The sequence below is a fragment of the Eupeodes corollae genome, chromosome 3 (assembly GCF_945859685.1).
Source record: "Eupeodes corollae chromosome 3, idEupCoro1.1, whole genome shotgun sequence".
Classification (NCBI taxonomy): domain Eukaryota; kingdom Metazoa; phylum Arthropoda; class Insecta; order Diptera; family Syrphidae; genus Eupeodes; species Eupeodes corollae.
In genome coordinates this window covers 69,720,695-69,740,459 of record NC_079149.1, presented here as the reverse complement: position 1 = coordinate 69,740,459, position 19,765 = coordinate 69,720,695, and the positions used below count along the sequence as shown (strand labels likewise).

At 34.9% G+C, this 19,765-nt stretch overlaps 2 protein-coding genes across 3 annotated transcripts in view; both read right to left on the bottom strand.

Moving 5' to 3' along the window:
• Positions 1–19,765, bottom strand: part of LOC129949287 (protein EFR3 homolog cmp44E) — a 28,156-nt gene that overhangs the window by 3,991 nt on the left and 4,400 nt on the right. Inside the window, 7 exon segments of the mRNA XM_056060652.1 lie at positions 2,580–2,738; positions 2,809–3,271; positions 3,326–4,189; positions 8,901–9,031; positions 9,098–9,349; positions 9,413–9,563; positions 9,620–9,824. Of these exon segments, the coding sequence (XP_055916627.1) occupies positions 2,580–2,738; positions 2,809–3,271; positions 3,326–4,189; positions 8,901–9,031; positions 9,098–9,349; positions 9,413–9,563; positions 9,620–9,824 (2,225 nt within the window).
• On the bottom strand, positions 17,158–19,238 carry LOC129949288 (uncharacterized). Of its 2 annotated transcripts, none has more exons than XM_056060655.1 (2): positions 18,309–19,238; positions 17,158–17,773 (listed from the first exon to the last, which is right to left on the bottom strand). In XM_056060655.1, exons 1-2 carry the CDS (start codon positions 18,442–18,444, stop codon positions 17,232–17,234), a joined length of 678 nt encoding a protein of 225 aa, XP_055916630.1. In that variant the 5' UTR covers positions 18,445–19,238; the 3' UTR covers positions 17,158–17,231. The 2 variants fall into 2 exon arrangements, with proteins under 2 accessions (XP_055916630.1, XP_055916628.1); XM_056060653.1 differs by having other exon boundaries at positions 17,158–17,776; positions 18,309–18,953.

Sequence of the window (19,765 nt, the reverse complement as noted above, 5' to 3'; positions counted from 1 at the left end):
TAAAAAAAAATAAGAAGTTGGAATTTATTAGTTTCCCGTTAAATTGGCTACAAAATTTGCAAACATTTCAAAACGAAATTATTACTCTGCACTGCGACATGTTTCTAAAAGCAAGATAGTCCTCGGGTCTTGATTTCTGGGCATTGGTCAATATCCAAATTTGAAAAAAATGTGTTAAAGAGCTGTATTCGTGTTTTGGTTCAACATATGTATGTGAGTCAGCATTTTCCTACCTAAAACAAACAAAAAACAAACACCGTGCTCGCTTGACAGACGATCATACATTGATTCTTTAACTCTAAATAAAATAAAAATATGACATAATTGTGTAAGAACTATGCTGTTTCATTTAAGATTTCAAGAAGTATGCACTTGGTAGACCGCACTGGGTGTCGTCAGTTTGCAGTCGATCTTGGGTTTAAAAAAATTGGCCACCCCTGGAATAGCGAAATCAAGGAGATGGCGCTGAAGAAATTTAGCAGCTGGGCCACGAGCAGTGAACTGAAGCTCTTTACGGCCAAAACTAAAATACCTGCCTCCAGCCTACTACGACTAAACGGTCAATTCCCGTCTTTTTCCTCCAACACGAAATTTAGACTCCAAACTAACGGGAAAGTAAACATCGAAGAACATGTTTAGAAGGCATGTAGAGAAACTTTTAATAAAAATTGGGACCTTCGAATATGATTTTGTGGACGTACACAGCCGTTGTACGTCCTATTTTGTCATATGGATCGATTGTATGGTGGATGCACGGATCGGCCCTTCATATCTCACTTACGAAAAGGATAAATATTCCTCTTGGAGCTATGGAGGGCAACGTTTTCTCGATTTATCTGACAGAATCCATTTGCAGGTGGAATAGTATAACGGACTTTATCCATATCCAGGATGGTACGGCCCATCTATAACAAAAACCGTTCTATCGAACTTTTATGCATATACGCCTCGGAATCCCTCACAATACTTACTGCCGTAGCCGCGGAGGCCAACATGAAAAGGATACTTTGATTCACTTTCTCTGTAAATGCCCTGTCCTGCCCGGTTCTAGCATGTTAAGCTTCCGAATTAATAATTAATCTTTTAAAATTATTTCGTACAATCAAATACAAAATTCATATTAATCAGTCCACTTTTTGTGAAACGAATAGTTTACATAGTTTTAACCAAAAACCATGACTACGCTTTTAACGCAATTTCCTCTAATTGTGTTACTTTTTTATGTTACTAATTATATGTCATACATGAAATATTTTTTTCAAAATTAATTTCGAATAATCGATTTTCAACTGTGTTCTCATTCGGTAATATTTCAATCTTTGGATTCTATTAAATAAAGATTTATTAAATAAAAGCAAATAAGACTTATGTACACCTATACAAATCTAGTTATCTGTTTCGGGAAAACACTTTGAGACAGTATAAAGGTTAGGTATAAAGGTTAGGTTAGGTTGAGAGGCTGACAGTTGATGTCTTTACCGTCACACTTAGATCAATACAGATCCATTGTGATACCCGTGAGTATTGCTACTCAAGCTAATAAAAAAAAACATATGTGTTCAGTTAGTCAATTCATTTAGAGGCTTTGACGAAGTTCAGAATGTTAGTACCTGGCGTAGTAGAGAGTTCTTCTAAATCCCCGAAGAAATAGTTGCAGTTACTTGATTTGATGGGAGAGTGCGGGACAGTGACACAGAAAGTGCGAAGTGTCTTCATGCACCTCCTCGTCACCGCATCATCTGCATAGATCATCTGAACTGATTCTCATCTTTTTCATATGATAACCTAACAGATTATGTCAGGTGAATATTCTTACAAGAGATCGAAGTGATCCCTTGTGTAGCTGCATAATTCTTTCCGTTCTTTGTATGTTAAAACAGGGCCAGATCTTTCTTGTAGTGCCGCAGGTTTCAAGAAGGTACCACCTTTCATCGGACTTGATAGTTATTCTTTTTGAGATTTCCTGTTTTAAATAACAGGTAGGGGTGCTAACTAGCTGAGCTTGGCTTACGTCAAGCATTGACCCTAATCTTGCTAATTCATCGGCTTTCTCGGTGCCTAGTATATCTCTGTGCCCTGAAACGCAGCAGAGTCTAATGTTGTGTTGTGCGCCAAGAACTTTAAGCTCTTCGCGGCAGCATGAAACAAGCTTTGATTATACCTCAGTTGCAGTAATCGCTTTTATTGCCACTTGGCTATCAATGTAAAAGGTGATATCAGCTCGTGGTATCACCATCATTGACACCTTTTTAGCAGCTATTGTTACTGCCAGAACCTCAGCTTGGAAGACGCTACTGTAGTTTGGAAGCCTAAGCGAGGCGGTTAACTTGAGTGATTCAGAATAGAAGCCTGCCCCTACACCAGTGTCAGTTTTAGAGCCATCAGTATGGATAGCTATTGACGACTCACTGGGACAGTATAAAAAAACAGAGCTCAACATTTTATTATAGGTCTTTAGTTGGCTTATTTGGTGCATATCATGATGCATTTAAAAATACAAAAACACACGTGGCCAATATTGCAGATTAGTAAAAATTGTTTTAAACATATTTAAACAGAAAAGACTATCATATAATTACCTTTGGCTCTGTCCGCATAACAAGATCATTGAAGTCACATTCCCGGAATGTTTTTCCAATTTGGAGCTGCTTCTCACGTTGTTCTTTTTTGACAGCTTCTGATGGCTCTGCCAAAGCTCTTTTCATCGCTTCGAAGTTATACTCTGGAGCAAGGGTTTTCTAACAATACAAATAAATTAAAGTGTATTTAAATTCTGATATCAAAAAGGAATAGGTTTCCTTCTCTTACCTTTGAAACACCCGGTGAACTACTCACACTATCGGCATCATTATTATAAGCAGCGAGATCAGCAGAACTATTTCTTGTGGGCATATTGCTAGCTGCCTCAACCCATGAATGTCTATGGGCTGAGTTGTCAATTTGATTGAGTGAATAGGGACTTCCTGTTTGCAATCGGTTGTAATCCATTCCAGCATTTTGTAGATTTTCCGCCAGTGCTATTTTATCAATTGCTAAATGCGGAAAGTTTATATTGTAAACTTTGCCACTCTGCTTTTTAGAATCAAGTAGCGGTGGTAAGAAATGGGTAGCTTCTTCTTTTCTGGCGTCTATAATTTTTTCTGCGTACTCCATGAGATTGTTTATACCGGTAACTCTGGCTATGAGACAGAGAAGGGAAATTGATATAGCGTGCAAGTTGCACTTATGCACATTATCCAAATCTTCCGCCGTTACTGTAACTTGTTGAATTCTAAATAAAAACGGTTTTGAACGCAATTTTCACAATTATTTTTTAATTTCTTACCCTAAGATGAATAACAGAAACTCTTGTACTGTCTCGCTGCTTGCCATTTCTACAATCAAAAGTGCAGCAGTGTTGTAGCTGGAAGCCAATGCTTCAATGCGATCAGACAACGCCATGCTTTCGATCAAGGCTTGCATAATATTAGCTCCGTATTTGTGGGTGAAAATAATATCGGATCGTGAAGGTGGCTCTTGCGATAAGGCATTGTACGGTTTTACCGTAACACTACTCAATACCATTTGATTTTGATGACGATCTAGCAAAGCCTGGAAGATCTGCATAACTATAATTCTAGTCGGATCATGTGGAGCCCGCGCCATTTTCAGTAATGGCTGCAAGAATGATGCTGGGAAAGCCTTTTCGAAAGAAACAGTGCTATACTGAGTTCCAACTTTTAACAAACTCTTCAACAAGATATTTTGCAACATTTGATCTCCTTTGCTTTTCTTGCTCAAGTCCGGCACAGTGTTCATGATGAAAAGCATAATTTCGATTTTTTGGTAATCCGGATGATGATTGGCAAACTCACCGAGTGCATTGATAAGTGCTTCTTGATATTGCGATTCTTCGGGAGTGATTTCGGTGGTTGTGCTGACACTTGTTCTTAGATGTGTCAGAAGATTGTTTATAATATCTAAAGCTGACGGTCCGACACTCTCACCCGCTGCAATAGCAATAATTTTGGAAAGCACAAAAGCCAGAGATGTTCTAGTACGTGGAGAGGACTTGAAGTTATTATCAAGATGCTTCATGAGAGTCTCCACAACTGTGTAAGAGTACTGAGGCTGAATCGAAATCATCACGATGCGGAATGTATGGATGGCAAAGGTATTTGGCACCCAGAGCTCATGACGATCCAAATGACTGTAAGAAAATAAATTCTTTATTTCTTTTCTATACTTGACCAATGAAAATTAATGTTTGATGTCTTTTAAGAACACGCAAAAAAAAGTTATACATACTTTGTAGTTATTAACCTTAATTAAAACTATCTTTAATTTATTTTTGACGATTTTAATATCAACAAACTGTACGCAATTATGTAGGAAACGATCTAGACGAAGTACTTTATTATATTTTTGAAATACTCGTAAGTAACTAAAAAATAAATGAATTAGGTAACGCAACAATTCGTAGAGAACCACTGATGTACAGAGAAGGTGAAGAACTGTTTCCTTTTCATCTACACAGCTTCTCCAAAAGTAATTTGAGATTTGAGAATACGCCTAGCCACGTGGCGTACTTTGTTATTAAACAGTGCCCGGTTATGACACCGGTTGGCGTTATGCATTAGCAATAGTTTACATGTAGTGATTGGTATGCCAGCATTAGCCAATCGTGGTAGAATGGGTTGTACTGTACCATTTCTGGCGTGTTCATCTACCTTACAATTTCTTCTATGGCCCGGCACCCAACAAACTTTTGTGCTATCTCCATTAGAGATGATCGAGAGTTATGGACCGTTAAAGAGTTTGTAAAACTAAAGGCAAGCTGAAAGTTGGACTCTATTTAGTTTGTTCTAAAGTAATCCACCATACTGCCACACCGTACAGTAAATTCGGTCTAATTACCGATGTGTATAGACAATGTGTAATTCGGGTATGTACGCCCCATTTTTTACCAAAAGCTTTTTGCAAGAGAAGAGAAAGAACTACAGAAGCTTTTTTTTTGAAAAAAATAAGACCCAGGTACTTAGCCTCGTCTGAGTACTTTAATTGGATTCCTTTAAGATAGGGAGGATTAACGTATGACATTATGTATTTCTTCGAAACAAAAAAAAAATAATTCGGTTTTGTGTGGGTTGATACCCAGCCAGGCCTGTTAGAAGTTTATTTATCACCAGGTTTCAGAGGAGAGGGGATTAAACACGAACTTGCGGTGTCCCTCTTCTAGGGAAAGAAGAGATGCCCAGTTTTGAGTCAGTTAATCAGCATTAAATAGAACCCTCTACATTGAGAGATGTTAGTGCAGATGTGTCTACGTTGTTAAAGGCACTTTCGATGTCAAGGAAAGCAAGTATAGTGAACTCTCTGTGATGGAGGGTAACGCCGTCTCCATCGATTTGCTTTTACAGTAGACATGTTGATGCAAAGACAGAAGACTTGTACCTTGTACCTGCCCTTAAATGGATATCAATCAATCTTTCTAAGGTCTTAAGAAGAAATGATGATAGACTTATAGGTCGTAGATCATTTGGATTGACTTGCGAGCATTTTTCTACTTTGGATACGGCACTTTTACTGAAATTGGAAGCTCGAGTAAAAGTAAACATACATAGAATATATTGGTTCCAAACTAAAACACAAGTAGGACAAGACTTTGTGGGAAGATTTTTTCATAGAAGATTATTTACCCAAAAACATTTACCATGCAATTCAACTTCAATAAAAGACCAATAGTTGGTTGGTGACATACTCGCCTTAAAATCTTCGAACTTTAGTTGATGTACTCTATGAATTCTCTAATTACCGCAAATGGGAGTGATTTTAAGTTGTAAACGAAATTCTTATATATATGTATGTATGTAAGCATGGAAGTACAAAAAAGTATTTTAAGTTCAAAACTTCTATTAATATTAAATGAAATTAACATAATATCGTACATTTAAACCATTTCTTCAATTTTCATCTCCTGATGAAACCATTCCTATGTTGCATACGTACTTTTATAATTGTTTTGATTGGAACTACTTCTTAATACCCCAATGTCATTCCGCACACAGAAGATATACCTTTGATATCTTTTGTCTCCAAAACCGATCCAATTCCGGAATTATACGAAAACAGATTGGCCAAAATTTAGGACAACTCTGAAAAGTCTGATTAAACAAGAACTTTTTGATCCTCCCTTGTGCGCTCTTGAATTCGATCAAAAAATCCGACGAGCTTACAGCAGCCCTCAATAAAGCCATGGAAACTGCCTGCCCCCTCAGTACAATGCGGTGAAAGAAGAAACCAAATTGGTGGGTTGCTGAACTAGAAATACTCAGGAAAGGTTGTAGAAGACTTTTTAATCGTGCAAAAAAGACCAGACATCCCCAAGATTGGGACTCCAATAGGGAATCCCTCAGAAAGTATAAACAAGAATTGAGAATAGCCAAAAGATCTTCATGGAAATCCTTCTGTAACTCAATAGAAGATTCGTCGGGGGCATCAAGAATAAAGAAGATTCTCTCGACAAATCCAACCATGTCTAGTTGTCTTAAAAACTCAGATGGTACCTGGACTAACTCTTGCAAAGAAACGCTCAACTTGCTACTAGACACCCACTTCCCGGATAGCTCCAAATCCGATAATACAACAAACCGTCCTGGATCGGGTATTAGCTTTTCCTCAAGGTCTTGTTACAAAAGAAAAATTGACATGGGATCTGAACAGTTTCGCACCTTATAAATCTCCAGGTCAAGATCAAATCATACCCGCTGAGCTACAACATACCATCGATATAACTTTGCCCATCATTGAGATGATCTTCAAAAGTTGTCTAGATCTGGTCTATATACCTCAGCGATGGAAAGAAGTAAAGGTAGTTTTCATTCCCAAGGCGGGCAAATGTTCGCATGTCAACCCTAAAGATCTAAGACCTATTAGCCTATCATCATTCATTCTCAAAACTCTGTAACGATTGATTGATATCCATGTACGTAATAGCATTGATAAGAGACTATCGATGTCTCAGCATGCTTACTATGGTTGCATTCCTGGATATTGAAGGCGCTTTCAACAACGTTGACACATCCGCTATCACTTCTGCTATGACGACCCTAAACGTCGAATTCCCACTCTGTGAGTTGATTAATCTAATGCTAAAAAGTAAGATCATCAACTCTAAGATGGAAGATTTTTGTACGAAAATGGATGTCGGTAGAGGCACTCCGCAAGGTGGTGTTCTGTCCCCTATCCTGTGAAACATAGTGGTTAACGAACTGCTAATATCCCTTGAGAGGGAAGGCTACAGAGTGATTGTGTATGCCGATGATGTTGCTGTCGCCGTCACAGGAAAACATCCTATTACACTGAGAGACCTCCTCCAAAACGCACTTCATATGCTCACTAGATGGGCTGATCACTGCGACAAATGGGGTTTTAACCTCGCATAACCTATTGGCTATACACATCGTTCATCCGACTAATACTTATGTACGGGGTTACAGTATGGTGGACTGCACTGGAGAAAGTCACATACTACGACAAACTCAGCGGAATCCAACGCACTGCATGTCTCTGCATAAGCGGGGCATTGAGAACCATACCCTCAGCAGCGTTAGACACTCTCCTCCATCTGACACCCCTCGACATTTTCAGCAAACAAGTGGCAGCGAGTGCAGCTATAAGACTTAACGCCTCATCTCATTGGACTAACAATAATGTGGGGCACTCCCTCATTTTCAACCTGTTCGGTTCTATACCAAAGTACATAGACAACACTATTCCAAAACCACAACTTGGTAAAAACTTCCAGGTATCCATTCCATCCAGAGATGAATGGGAAGACAAAAAACTCCTGGATGACAAAAGCCTTCATTTTTACACAGATATGGATCGAAGACAAATGAGGGAGTTGGTAGTGGTGTGAACTCAGAAAAGCTTAATCTAAGCATCTCATTCCGCCTCCCTAATCCTTGTAGCGTCTTCCAAGCGGAAATTTTAGCAATGAAAGGGGTCCTCCCCTGGCTAAGACAAAACGTGATACAAATTTTTGATATCCGCATCTTCTCTGACAGTCAGGCTGCTATTAAATCTCTTGACGGTGTCTCAACTAAATCTCAAACGGCCCTCGATTGTCGATCGTCTCTTATGGAGATGCCGCAGCAATTTAACATTCACCTCTGTTGGGTGCCGGGCCACAGAGACATCACAGGAAATTGTAGATCCGATGAACTCGCTAAAAATGGAACCGTCATAGCTATTTCGCATGAAAGGGAGAAGATAGGTATACCGTTAGCTACATGTAAACTTCTGCTAAAAGAAACAGCTCTTACGATAACAAACTCTACGTGACACAATTTATCAACGTGTGCAGCCAAAAGACTCATATGGCCTTCACTGGACCTAAATGCGCTCTAAGGACTTGTTATCTCAAATGACTTTCTGCAGGAGTTGTATTGATGGGGAAAAAAAGGAAACAATCTCTCACCTTCTCTGCACTTGCCCTGCTCTTTCACGCAGACTTCATCCGGGGGACTACCTTTTTGATAAGCCCAGTGAACTAGCTAATAAGGATATCAAATATTTTCTTCGCTTTATAAAAAGCTCAAAATGGTTCGACTAGTAAAAAGTAATTCTCTAGATTCATGTGGTGTCACAATGGGTCTTTTCTTTTGGCCTAAGTGTTTGAGTTCTGTATCCGCAGCCAATTTAACGTAACCTAACCTATCTTGTGCGTCTTCAAGGATCAAAATCATTGTATTTATAAACAAAAGTAAGTATTTTTAGAGATTAATAAATATTTACTTAACTCGATACTAAGCTAAATATGAACTTTTGGAATATTACGTAAATTTTGTTGCTATCAAAACGCTATACAATTTCTATAACTACATAACTTAATAGCTTATTTTAAATCTTAGACTTACGTTAAAAGTGGTTTTAGCACTGATCGAATGTGTCCAAACGATGCTCGACCCACTAATTCTCTTAAAACTTCTTCCGCCAGCACTGGTGGTGTTATATCCGTTTGATCTTCTGTTGGAGTTAAATCACCAAACTGAATTGATGATAAAATTTAAATTAGTTCATAGGTACATTCGTTTAGTTTCTTAATGCAACCTGCCTGCATATTAAAAAGCAATGACGGTACAATTTTTTCCATATGTTGTTTTTCCCAGATGTTTTCCACCAAGTCATCTGATACGGTTTTTCGAATGACGCCTTGTAGCCCTTTGATTCCGGCCAAGCGGATACTATCTCTAAGTTCTATGTTGTCATGATTTCCATGGCACATTGACGAGAACTTAGATATAAAAAAGTCATAACGGCGATGATACGAAGGAGTATCCTCCTCAATATTTGCAAACTTTACAAACTGAACAAAAAAACAGAAAGAAAGTAAACTTATTTGTTTTACAACCATTCGCAGTTATTTTACCGAGTTTGTAGCCATAATTTGTAGATTAGGATTTGAATCCTCCAGCAACTTCTGCACCATTCGCAGGAATGACTCAACAAAAAGATTCAAGGTTTGTGCATGACATGCCACCAAAAGCAAATCCATAGCCTCCATTGCAATTTCAACAAACCTAAAATAAAACCATGATTCGTCATCACTTCTACCTAGTCAAGTTAACAAACATACTTGTATCTTTTGCGATTGATGTCCTTGGTGGCTTTTTGGTACAGATATTCACCAATACGATCTAATTTATCTGGAGAGCTTAGCGAATAAAACGTCAGCTTTTCCATGTTTGATTTGACCAACCCATCTTCTGGATTTTCCGGGAATATGTTGTCGACGAGCCGTTTGTATCGTGGTCGAAGTGCTGAGCAGCACCCACAGCAACCTAAAGGCAAAAAGATTGATACAAATTTGTATTCTAACATTGACGACCACAAGTCATAAAATTGTGTAGTTCTCAGATGGTTTTAAAATTATCACTAAAGCAATTATTATCTTAAAAATTATAGTTTATTGATATGAATTATACCTGACATAATTGCTTCTTTACAAATCGCAATTAATCAAAAGTTTCACGGACTCACGAAAAGATAAGCTATCCGAATATCTATCGGAAAATCGAAAATTTCTAAATGTGAAATGATGTCAAAGTTAAAACAAAACAAAAACAATAATATAGAAAGACATTCAAATTTCCAGTTAGAATGGAAGTTTGGAAGTTCTGACTTCCAATGAAACTTTTTCTGTGCATTGGCTGCGTTCAATCTCGTGTTGAATGCACTACATTGAGTTGGATACCTAAATCGAGATAGCTGGACAAAAAATAAAAACAAGGTTCACAAAAAGTAGGAAAACATTTAGGTTTTGAGGTCCACAAACCACAATTATTGTAAAACAAATTTTGGGGCGACTTTACATTACCGCAGCACGAATTTCCTTCTGATTTTTTGTTTGCAGTTAGGTAGAGGTCTCAATAGAACATGTTTTAAATATTAGGGCGAGGAAACAACTTTAAGTCATAAAAAATAATATTTTCTTTTTCGGACTTAACCCCACTTTTTTTGTATTGCATTTTTTGAGCCTAAAACAAGTTTTTTTTAATTGATAGCACGGCGTACTAACAGCTAGGTATTTAAGGGGGGGCATGCTGCCCCCCCTGCTTGGGGTCACTATAGGATTTGGGGTGGGTGCGAGTTTGGGTATATGCAAAGTACTTTTCCATTTGAGCACTAAAATAAAAGAAATTACCAAGAAAAAAAAACAAGTATGGCAACACTGAACAAAAAACAGGGAAGAAATGTCAAAATCAACCATTTTTGAGTGTTTTGTATGGAAAAAACTGAACTTTAAAAATTAATTAAAAATAGAAATAAATGTTTCCTCGCTCTAAAATTGCTATAGTTATTATTTATTTGCACATATCTATAGAATAAAAAAAACCGCGAGTCGAAATTCGTGCTACGGTAATGGAAAGTTGAGCCCAAATTTTTGAAAGCGTAACTTTAATAATTCACCGGATTATTAGCAAAAAATAAAAATAAAAATTTGAATTCAATTTTCTAGTTCCTTCGAATTAATCGCATACATTAAATCAGCTGTTCTGTCAGATACTCCGGTATTACACAGCGCATGTTTTTTCTTGCAACATGAAGTGCGAAAGAGAAAGGAATAAATACAAAATGAAATATAAAAATACATCTGTCTCAGCATGCGCATAGTCTGCTATTAAACGATACCTCACGACTCAAATGAGTGCGAAAAAGAAAGCGAAAATGAGATGCAAAAAAAAATTTCAGGTGAATCTCGGGCATATTACTAACTCCCCATAGGAAGTTATTGTAATGGGTTGGATTTGTCCAATTGAAAATTTTGACATTTCTCGAAGTTTCAAGGTCCCTAGAGGCTAAATAAAAGATTTTTAGAAAGATGTCTGTGCGTGCGTGTATAAAACCGTTCGTTCGTCCGTACGTTCGCGACGTTTTTTTCGTCGTCCATAGGTCAAGAACCAGAAGAGATATCGATTTCAAATAAATTTTGTTATACAGATAATAAGGCAGAAAGATGCAGAAAGAGCTCTCAAGGAAATTGCGTGGGTGGTTTATTTACCATAGCAGTTTGAAAAAAGGTTAAAATTTTGGTTAACCCTTAATATCTTAAGAACCAAAAACGCTAGAGACTTGAATTAAATTTTATATAATAAATTGTATTGTGATATCAAAGAAGTATATTTAAAAAAAAATCCATTTAACGGTTTTTTTATAAATCAAAAAAACTGAAAAAAAAATTTGTCACCTCCAAAATTTTACGACTAAAATATGATTTCATCTCCAAAACAATTTTGTGCAACGAAGAACAATGTTTTTGACATCTGATAAAATTTTGAGAAAAATCGAATTGACAGTTTTTTTTTTATAAAAAATAAAATTATAAAAAAAAACAAAAAAATAAAAATATAAAAAAAAAAAAAATATCTTTTCAAAAAATTTTAATTTAGGCTTCAAACTTATTTTATCTTATAAGAAATATTATTTTTAACATTTCAAATGTTGAGAAAAATCGAATTGACAGTTTTTTTACAAAAAATAAAAACTTTAAAAAATATTGTTGTTAACACTCAGTAAAATTTTGAGGAAAATCTATTTTTTTTACAAAAAATAAAGACCTAACAAACAATACTAAAACTTGGTAAAAATTTACTTTCGACTCAAATAGCTTTTCAAAAATTAAAAATATTGGCTTCAAACTTATTTTATTTCACAGAAAATATTGTTTTCGATATCCAGTAATTTTTATATAAAAATCCAACAGTTTTTTTCATAAAAAATAAAATCTACAAAAAATAGTATGCAAATTTGGTAAAAATTGATACGAGTACATGTAGACCAACTTTTAAGGAAGACAAATCGACAGACGGGATGGGAAGTTATAGTGTGGGCTGCATCCCAACCTCTTTTTAGTAGACTCACTTTGACGTTTCTTTTTTTCATATTCATTTTATGTTATTCTTTTTCATTTTATTTTGTTGCTGGGATAAACAACATCGAATATGTTTGAAAATCAGAAAAGTGTGCCAAGGAGAAGGAGCATTTAAAACAAAACAAACAATAATTGTCAAATTTGAGGCATGGGGCACGAGTCAACGTGTAATAGCACTTGCCTCAACTCTCAACGAATATAAAATTATAAGGAAAGTTAAAATTGAGTAGTGAATCATGAGTCAACGTGTAATGTAATAGGGGACATACAATCTATTCCTTGCATGTGTTTGATGTTTTTTTGCTTTTCTTCTTATTTTTTCGCATTTTCTTCCCTTCGTGTTTGTATTTAGTAGAGCTAATACCTCAATATGGGAAATGGAAGTGAATTAAAGGGGATGATAAATATACCCATGGTTGCCACTTGAAAAAAAGTTTGTGTCTAAATTTGAAAATAAATATGAAGACTTGTACGTAAAAATGACCAAGATAATTCTAGTCCAAAAAATGTTTAAACATAGATTAATGAATTTATCACATTCGGGCGTATTAATAGAGAATTACTAAAGTCATGATTTCTTGATCAATAGTTTAAGGCTTATTGGTTAAATAAACACAGCTCTTATTTATAGTCAATTTTCTAGCTGTGTTTAGTAAAACCTCTACTACAATTATTATACTACAAATGACAAAAAATTCTGTTATATATATAGATGCTGTTAAAACCTATACGCTGGCTATAATAGATGCTATTAAAACCTGGAGATTGTCAGAAATGTGTTTCCTCTTCCACTTCGTAGTGACTGTTTCTTTATCCAAACGATAAATGTATTTTGTAGAAATCCTTGTCACTTAATATCAATGGACTGAACCGTGTTTTTTATATTTTATTTTTTCTTGGTGCCATATTTTGCAGATCACGACATAACTCAAAATCCTCTAAGATATCTATATATGTTTTTTTTAAAAGCGGTATCAATCTTTGTAGACAGCAAATTTACGTTACATTTATTTGTTATGATTTACTTTTTCAATTTTTAATTTACAAGCAGAGATCAAATATGACATTTTTTGGCTGTGATAATAACTACTTAAACACAGCATTTCCTATGTTTATAGTTAGACCACAGATTAGCCCTAAACTTAGGTTTAAATTTATTTATAAATAGTCTAAACTCTGGACTTGCTTAGTAACAAGTTAGCAAGAGTTTAGCAAACATCTTTAAATATGCCCTATTTTGTTTAACATATTTTTCATATTATGCAGATGACATTTATTTTTTAATTACGTACAAAATCCCTAACAAACTTAATTAAATTAGATTAACCCAAATAAAGATGACGATATATAAAAACAAAGCATGTGATCACAGTATATAAGTTTTTGCAATAGTTTTATTAAAAGTAATAAGGTTCGATTTTGAGAATTTTTACTGCTTGTGTAATGCGTAGATAATTCTCTCTGTTCCCTAAATCTAATTCAGGGTAGTCATTCCGTAATTTTCAAAACGATAATCGTCAAAACGATTATCATTAACGATATCGTCAATAATTTGCTTCACGTAACTTTATCACTATCATCTCGTTCAATCGTTTTTAGTATAAGTTCGTTGAGTATATTCAAAATGTCAACATGAACTCAACGAAAGATAAGCTTGTTCAATAACTTGAAAATGTTATTAAACTTGGCTTTTCTCTATGGGAAATTTTGAAAATTTGCAAAATATGTATTGTTAATAAATATGCCAACTATTTTGTGATGTTTATTGTTATTGTCACTTTTTGTGTTTTAATTTTTTGCTGCCGAAGAATAAAGTATAATATTAAAAATTTTGTTCAGCTGCAGTAATAATCCCAATTTTGTCCAAGGGAAGGAAGTGGAGACTCCATTTTATCCACAGAGAACATAACTTGGCTTCAAAAATATTTGTTATTTCCAAAACTTCTTTGGACTAGTGCTTTGTGCAAGAGCGATACTAAAATCGTTGCCCTTCGAATATACCAATGTTCCTCCGCCCAAAGTTTAAATACATATATAAAAAAATGCTTACATATGGGTTAGAATAGATAGAAGATCCCATTCATCTATTAATTTTCCTTGTTTTCATTTTGTAACAAAACTAAACTACACCGTAATTTTTTTACTTCAATTTGCTTAGTTGTCAATGGAAATTAATAGCAGACGATACCGACTTAGCTATCGTGCAAATGCTATCGTTTTGACGATATCACTTTGACGATTATCGTCTTACGTGAAGTGAGACTATCGTCTAAACGATATCGTCTAACGATTATCGTTTTACGGAATGACCCCCCCCCCCCCCCAGATCAAGAGTTTATATTTTGTATAAAGTTATTATCTACACAAAGTTGCTTCAAAGAGTTTATCCGTTGTTTCTGTTTAGCCAAGTGAGTATGTTAAAAAAACGTTTTCGTTATTCAAATTGTCGTTCCCGAAAAATATGACCAAATGAAATTAAAAATGAGAATTTGACCAAGTGAAAAAAAAATACCGAATTCGATCATGGATGACCAATGTTGCAACCCTGGGTTCGGTACACCGAGTGAGAAACGAAAGTAGAAATAAAAGATATTTGCGCGCATCACCGAATGACACTTCAAAACAAAATAGCCGATTAATACGCTGTGTAATACCGGACATACCTTTGTATAACTTTTATGACATCCCAGCTGTTTTGGATCAGCTGTTCTTTTACTCGTTAATGCCACTAACGGCCATTTTATTTCTAAATCCTTAAGGAGGGAAACATTTAATGATACATTTATTTATGATCAGAATAAAACAATAGGGGAGAGTACGATAACTTTGGCGCCGAGATATAATAACGGTTTTTGGTAGAGGGGCTTAATACAAGCATTTTTTACTATGGGAGGGGGGGGTCTATCTCCCCCCGTTTAGGCGGTAGGGGCAATTTAAAAAAACATGTACTTTAAATGGAAAAAAAATAATTAAAAAATAACGGTAATACTTACAATTAAGTATTATACCTTTTTTTAAAGCCAACACTTGTGTCTAGTAGCTTGTTTTTAAATCAAGTCAAAACTATGCATAGTTTGCGAAAAACACTGTTTTAAACTCAAAATTTGGTCAAAAAAAAAGTTAAAAATATGGTTTAGAGTGTAATATTTCGAAACTTTTAGATTATCTACAATTTTTTTTTTTAGAATACATTGCCCTTATTTATTTTTTAACAAAAACTGAAAACTAGATGTTTCTATGTCTTCTAGTTTTTGAGAAAATTGAAAATTACCAAAACAAAATATTTCAATTAAATTACTTTTTTTATATCCAGTTTATTTAGATGCATATGAAATTTTGCATGCACTCACCGAACCTTTCACCCTCTCCACCTTGCACCCACCCTAACTCGCACCCACCCCAAATCCCACTGTTGCATACAACCAAACTTGCACCTACCATTGTTACTATCAAAATAAGATTTTTGAAGCAAAAAAAAAGAATTAAATTAAAATAGTAGTTGTGGTCATTTTCAATTTTCTCAAAAACTAAAAGACATAAAATCATCTAGTTTTCAGTTTTCGATCAAAAATAAATAAGGGCAATGTATTCTAAAAAAAAAATTGTAGATAATTTAAAAGTTTTGAAATATTACACTCTAAACCATATTTTTAACTTTTTTTTTTACCAAATTTTGAGTTTAAAACAGTGTTTTTCGCAAACTATGCATAGTTTTGACTTGATTTAAAAACAAGCTACTAGACACAAGTGTTGGCTTTAAAAAAAGGTATAATACTTAATTGTAAGTATTACCGTTATTTTTTAATTATTTTTTTTTCCATTTAAAGTACATGTTTTTTTAAATTGCCCCTACCGCCTAAACGGGGGGAGATAGACCCCCCCTCCCATAGTAAAAAATGCTTGTATTAAGCCCCTCTACCAAAAACCGTTATTATATCTCGGCGCCAAAGTTATCGTACTCGTGCCAAACAATATGTGAGCAAAACTGAAAACATAAATTCCTGAACTAAAATTTTTGAATCGAGTGGCTTTCACTCCTTATTGACAACTTTGTATACATTATCATGGATCATAGCCTCAAGATGGCGTTGGAAATTAAAAAAAAAATGCAATATCTAATGTGGCCGTGGCATAACGACTAGACAGTGACTACATTGAATTTATTGAACTGACAGAAGCAGAAATACGATTATTTATTTACTAAATTAAAATGTGTTTCATTAAAAAATGTCTTCTTTTGTGTTATGTATATGATGCCTTTGTATATAAAAACTAACATCATGCATGGTCCTCTACGGCGGTGGTGCCATATAGTGGGTTTGGAACGACGCGACACTATCAGTAATGACAGACTAAGATTGATTTGTGTATTTGTGTTTTGCATTGTTGGCTGCAATGAATCAGCATTCAGCACATCGAACTAATGATGACAGATATTTATAAACAAATGCGTTATGACTAAAACAGACGTGCAGACCATCTGCACGCATCTCTGCATGTTATTTTGCAACCAAAACACATGTGCATACTCTCTGTCTTCTCTGTCATGTAAACGATACAAAGAGAGCAACCGATATCTTTCGTTTTTTGTCTCAAAGAAATTGATTCATAAATTCATAAAATCAAAACCTTCTATGAATCATTCATTTTTCTTGGTAATAATTTAGAAAAACAACCTTTTTATGAACTTCTACAGATATAATATCATCAAAAATATTTTACAAAATTTTGAGTATTAGCAATCCTTTTTATCATCTTCATTTATTAAAAAAAAAAACAGTTTTACAAAAATAAACACATCTATACATGCATGTTATTAATCAATACAATATTTTATTTCCGAAAACTCCATTTCTTGATCATCTAAGAGCTTATTAAGATTAAATAGAAAATCTTGTTTGACCTTGCGTTGCCTTTGGGCAGATAATTTTTTCAAATCAGGTAACACACTTTTGAAAAATGTTAGATTTGGATCCTCAGTTCCGCTTTTATCAAGTCTTGTCGTTGAATATTCAGCCATTGGTTCTGCTATTAGTTTGTCTGCAGGTTTTAATTGTTCGCCCTTACTGCAACGGGGATAAGGAGTACAGTTAATTGATCTGCCCTTTTCTTCAAACTCAGGCACTGTGCTAGGAATTGATGAGGATGAACTGCAGCTGTTATTGTCTATTGTATCCGCATCAATACTGTTTCGGCTCCTTCTGTTAACCATCATATGATCCTTTAAGAAAGACATAGCCGCCGATAGGTACCATGTTTTTTTCCTCTTTTTCGCTGCAGAAACCCCGGGTGGGGGGTTTTCTCTGAGATATCTTGCATATGAATTGCGTAGGGTTGTATATTTTGTTTTGCATTCAGCTACTAAATATACAAAATAAACAAATTAACTCGCGCTCTTATTTTGGTCTGTTTTCTTTTGTACATTGTATGTTTTATTTATAAAAGTATGTAGGTACGAATGGTTTTCCATGGGCAAAATAAATCAATTCAATTCATTAAAGTGTCCCCATTTTTGCATTCCATGGGAAAAAGTAAATTGATTTATTCCTTACTTAAGATCAAATCTGCAAATCTAGAGTTTTCGGCAGATTTATGCCAGATGCATCTCTAGTTCTCTACTAATACAACTCTTGAGAAAACGTTTAGTTGTGAATTTGACGCTTTAGAGCACTCTATATAACGTACACACATACAATGACAAACAAAAAAACAGATTTAATTGTGTGCTTCACGAAAAAAACAACTTTTTTCGCAGGAAATTTGAATTTACCCATGGAAAACCACAATAAAATAGAGAGACTTCAAACAAGTGACGCGGAGTGTACCTCAAACACAGTCCATGTTAATTTACAGTCGTTTCCTTTCCATACTTTAAATAAATTGAAAACCTTACCTGTAGTTTTCATTTCCTTAGCAATTTCCATCCACAATTTATCTATTATGCATTTATCGCTATGTTCCTTTAATTTAAAATTATATATCGGTGGCCGATTTTCAATTAAAACTAATAATTTTTCAACGTCCCACATAATTATGATGATGTCACTGGCGCACTTTACAGAAAACGACTAATAACGATTGAATGAAACAATAAAACCAATTGTAAGTTTCGCTCAAAATGCTCTAAAGCAGGCACTTTTTTCTTGTTTAACTTGTTCGGTGTGTGCGCACTCATTTCATCGCATGCTTTTTGCCTTGCGCTTTATTGTGGTTTTGAAAGTTTTGTGTGTTTCCATTCGACTTTTATATTATTTTTTTTGTATGATTTAAGAGATTTATTTGCTCAATCCAAAATGCAGAGTTGATTGTTCCGTGTACCGCTAATCGTTTACACAAATAAAGTTCTTTAAAACACAAAATAATTATGGTAATATATAATATTTTTATTAAATAAATTAAATACACAAGTGTTCACTTGGGAATAACTAAGATAAGTGATTAGAGTGACCAAAGGTTTGCAAAAGCAAACTAAAAAGTGGTCAGTCTACATAAATATTAAATATCAAATATCAGCTCGTGAGGCAAAGCATTGAACTTTTATTAAAAATCATATCTCGTGTGGCCTCACGCTGCTGAGGGAGTTGGGTGGAATATGGGTTGTGGGAAAGGTAAAAATTTGTTTAACAATAATAAAATTAAAAATAGTTTATGGGAAAAATAGTCTATGTACGATAAAGGCATCATTTCCCATCGTGTCAGCATTTATTTAAAATGTACACTACCGGTCAAAAGTTTGAGACCACCTTCAAAGGGTTGCTTTATTTGTACCTGTCGCTTGGGTTTTTGGCTTCTTTTTGGATTTTCCATAGTTTTTACTTTTTATGACTTTTTACATTAATTTTACATAAAAAATGTAAAGTTTGAATACCTGCATATTCAGAATTTTGTATATAATGCTCGGTTTGATCCAATTTAAATTTATTTGAGACTGTGATCTTTGCAGTAAACAAAGTGCGCATCATGGGAAAAGTTAAGGAATTAACTATTGAAACTCGATCTGCGATTATAACCCTTATTGAAGAAGGCTACAGAGAAGAGAAATCGCCACAAAACTGAAGGAGCCGTTTACAGGACCATACAGCGTTACTATAGTACCGTCGTTTTTAAGGATAAACCGACGTCAGGACGACCTAGAGTTACGGCGAAAACTGAAGATTTGCATATCATCACCATAAGCAAGCGTTCTTGGAAGAAAACAGCACCAGAAATATGCGCCGAAAAATCATATCAATGAAATCCGGGAAGAACCATTTTCTGTATCAACGATACAATGAAGGCTAAGGCATGCTGGCGCGTTGCAGTGCGGAAACCACTTCTACTACCCCAAAACAAGATCAAATGGTTGGAATG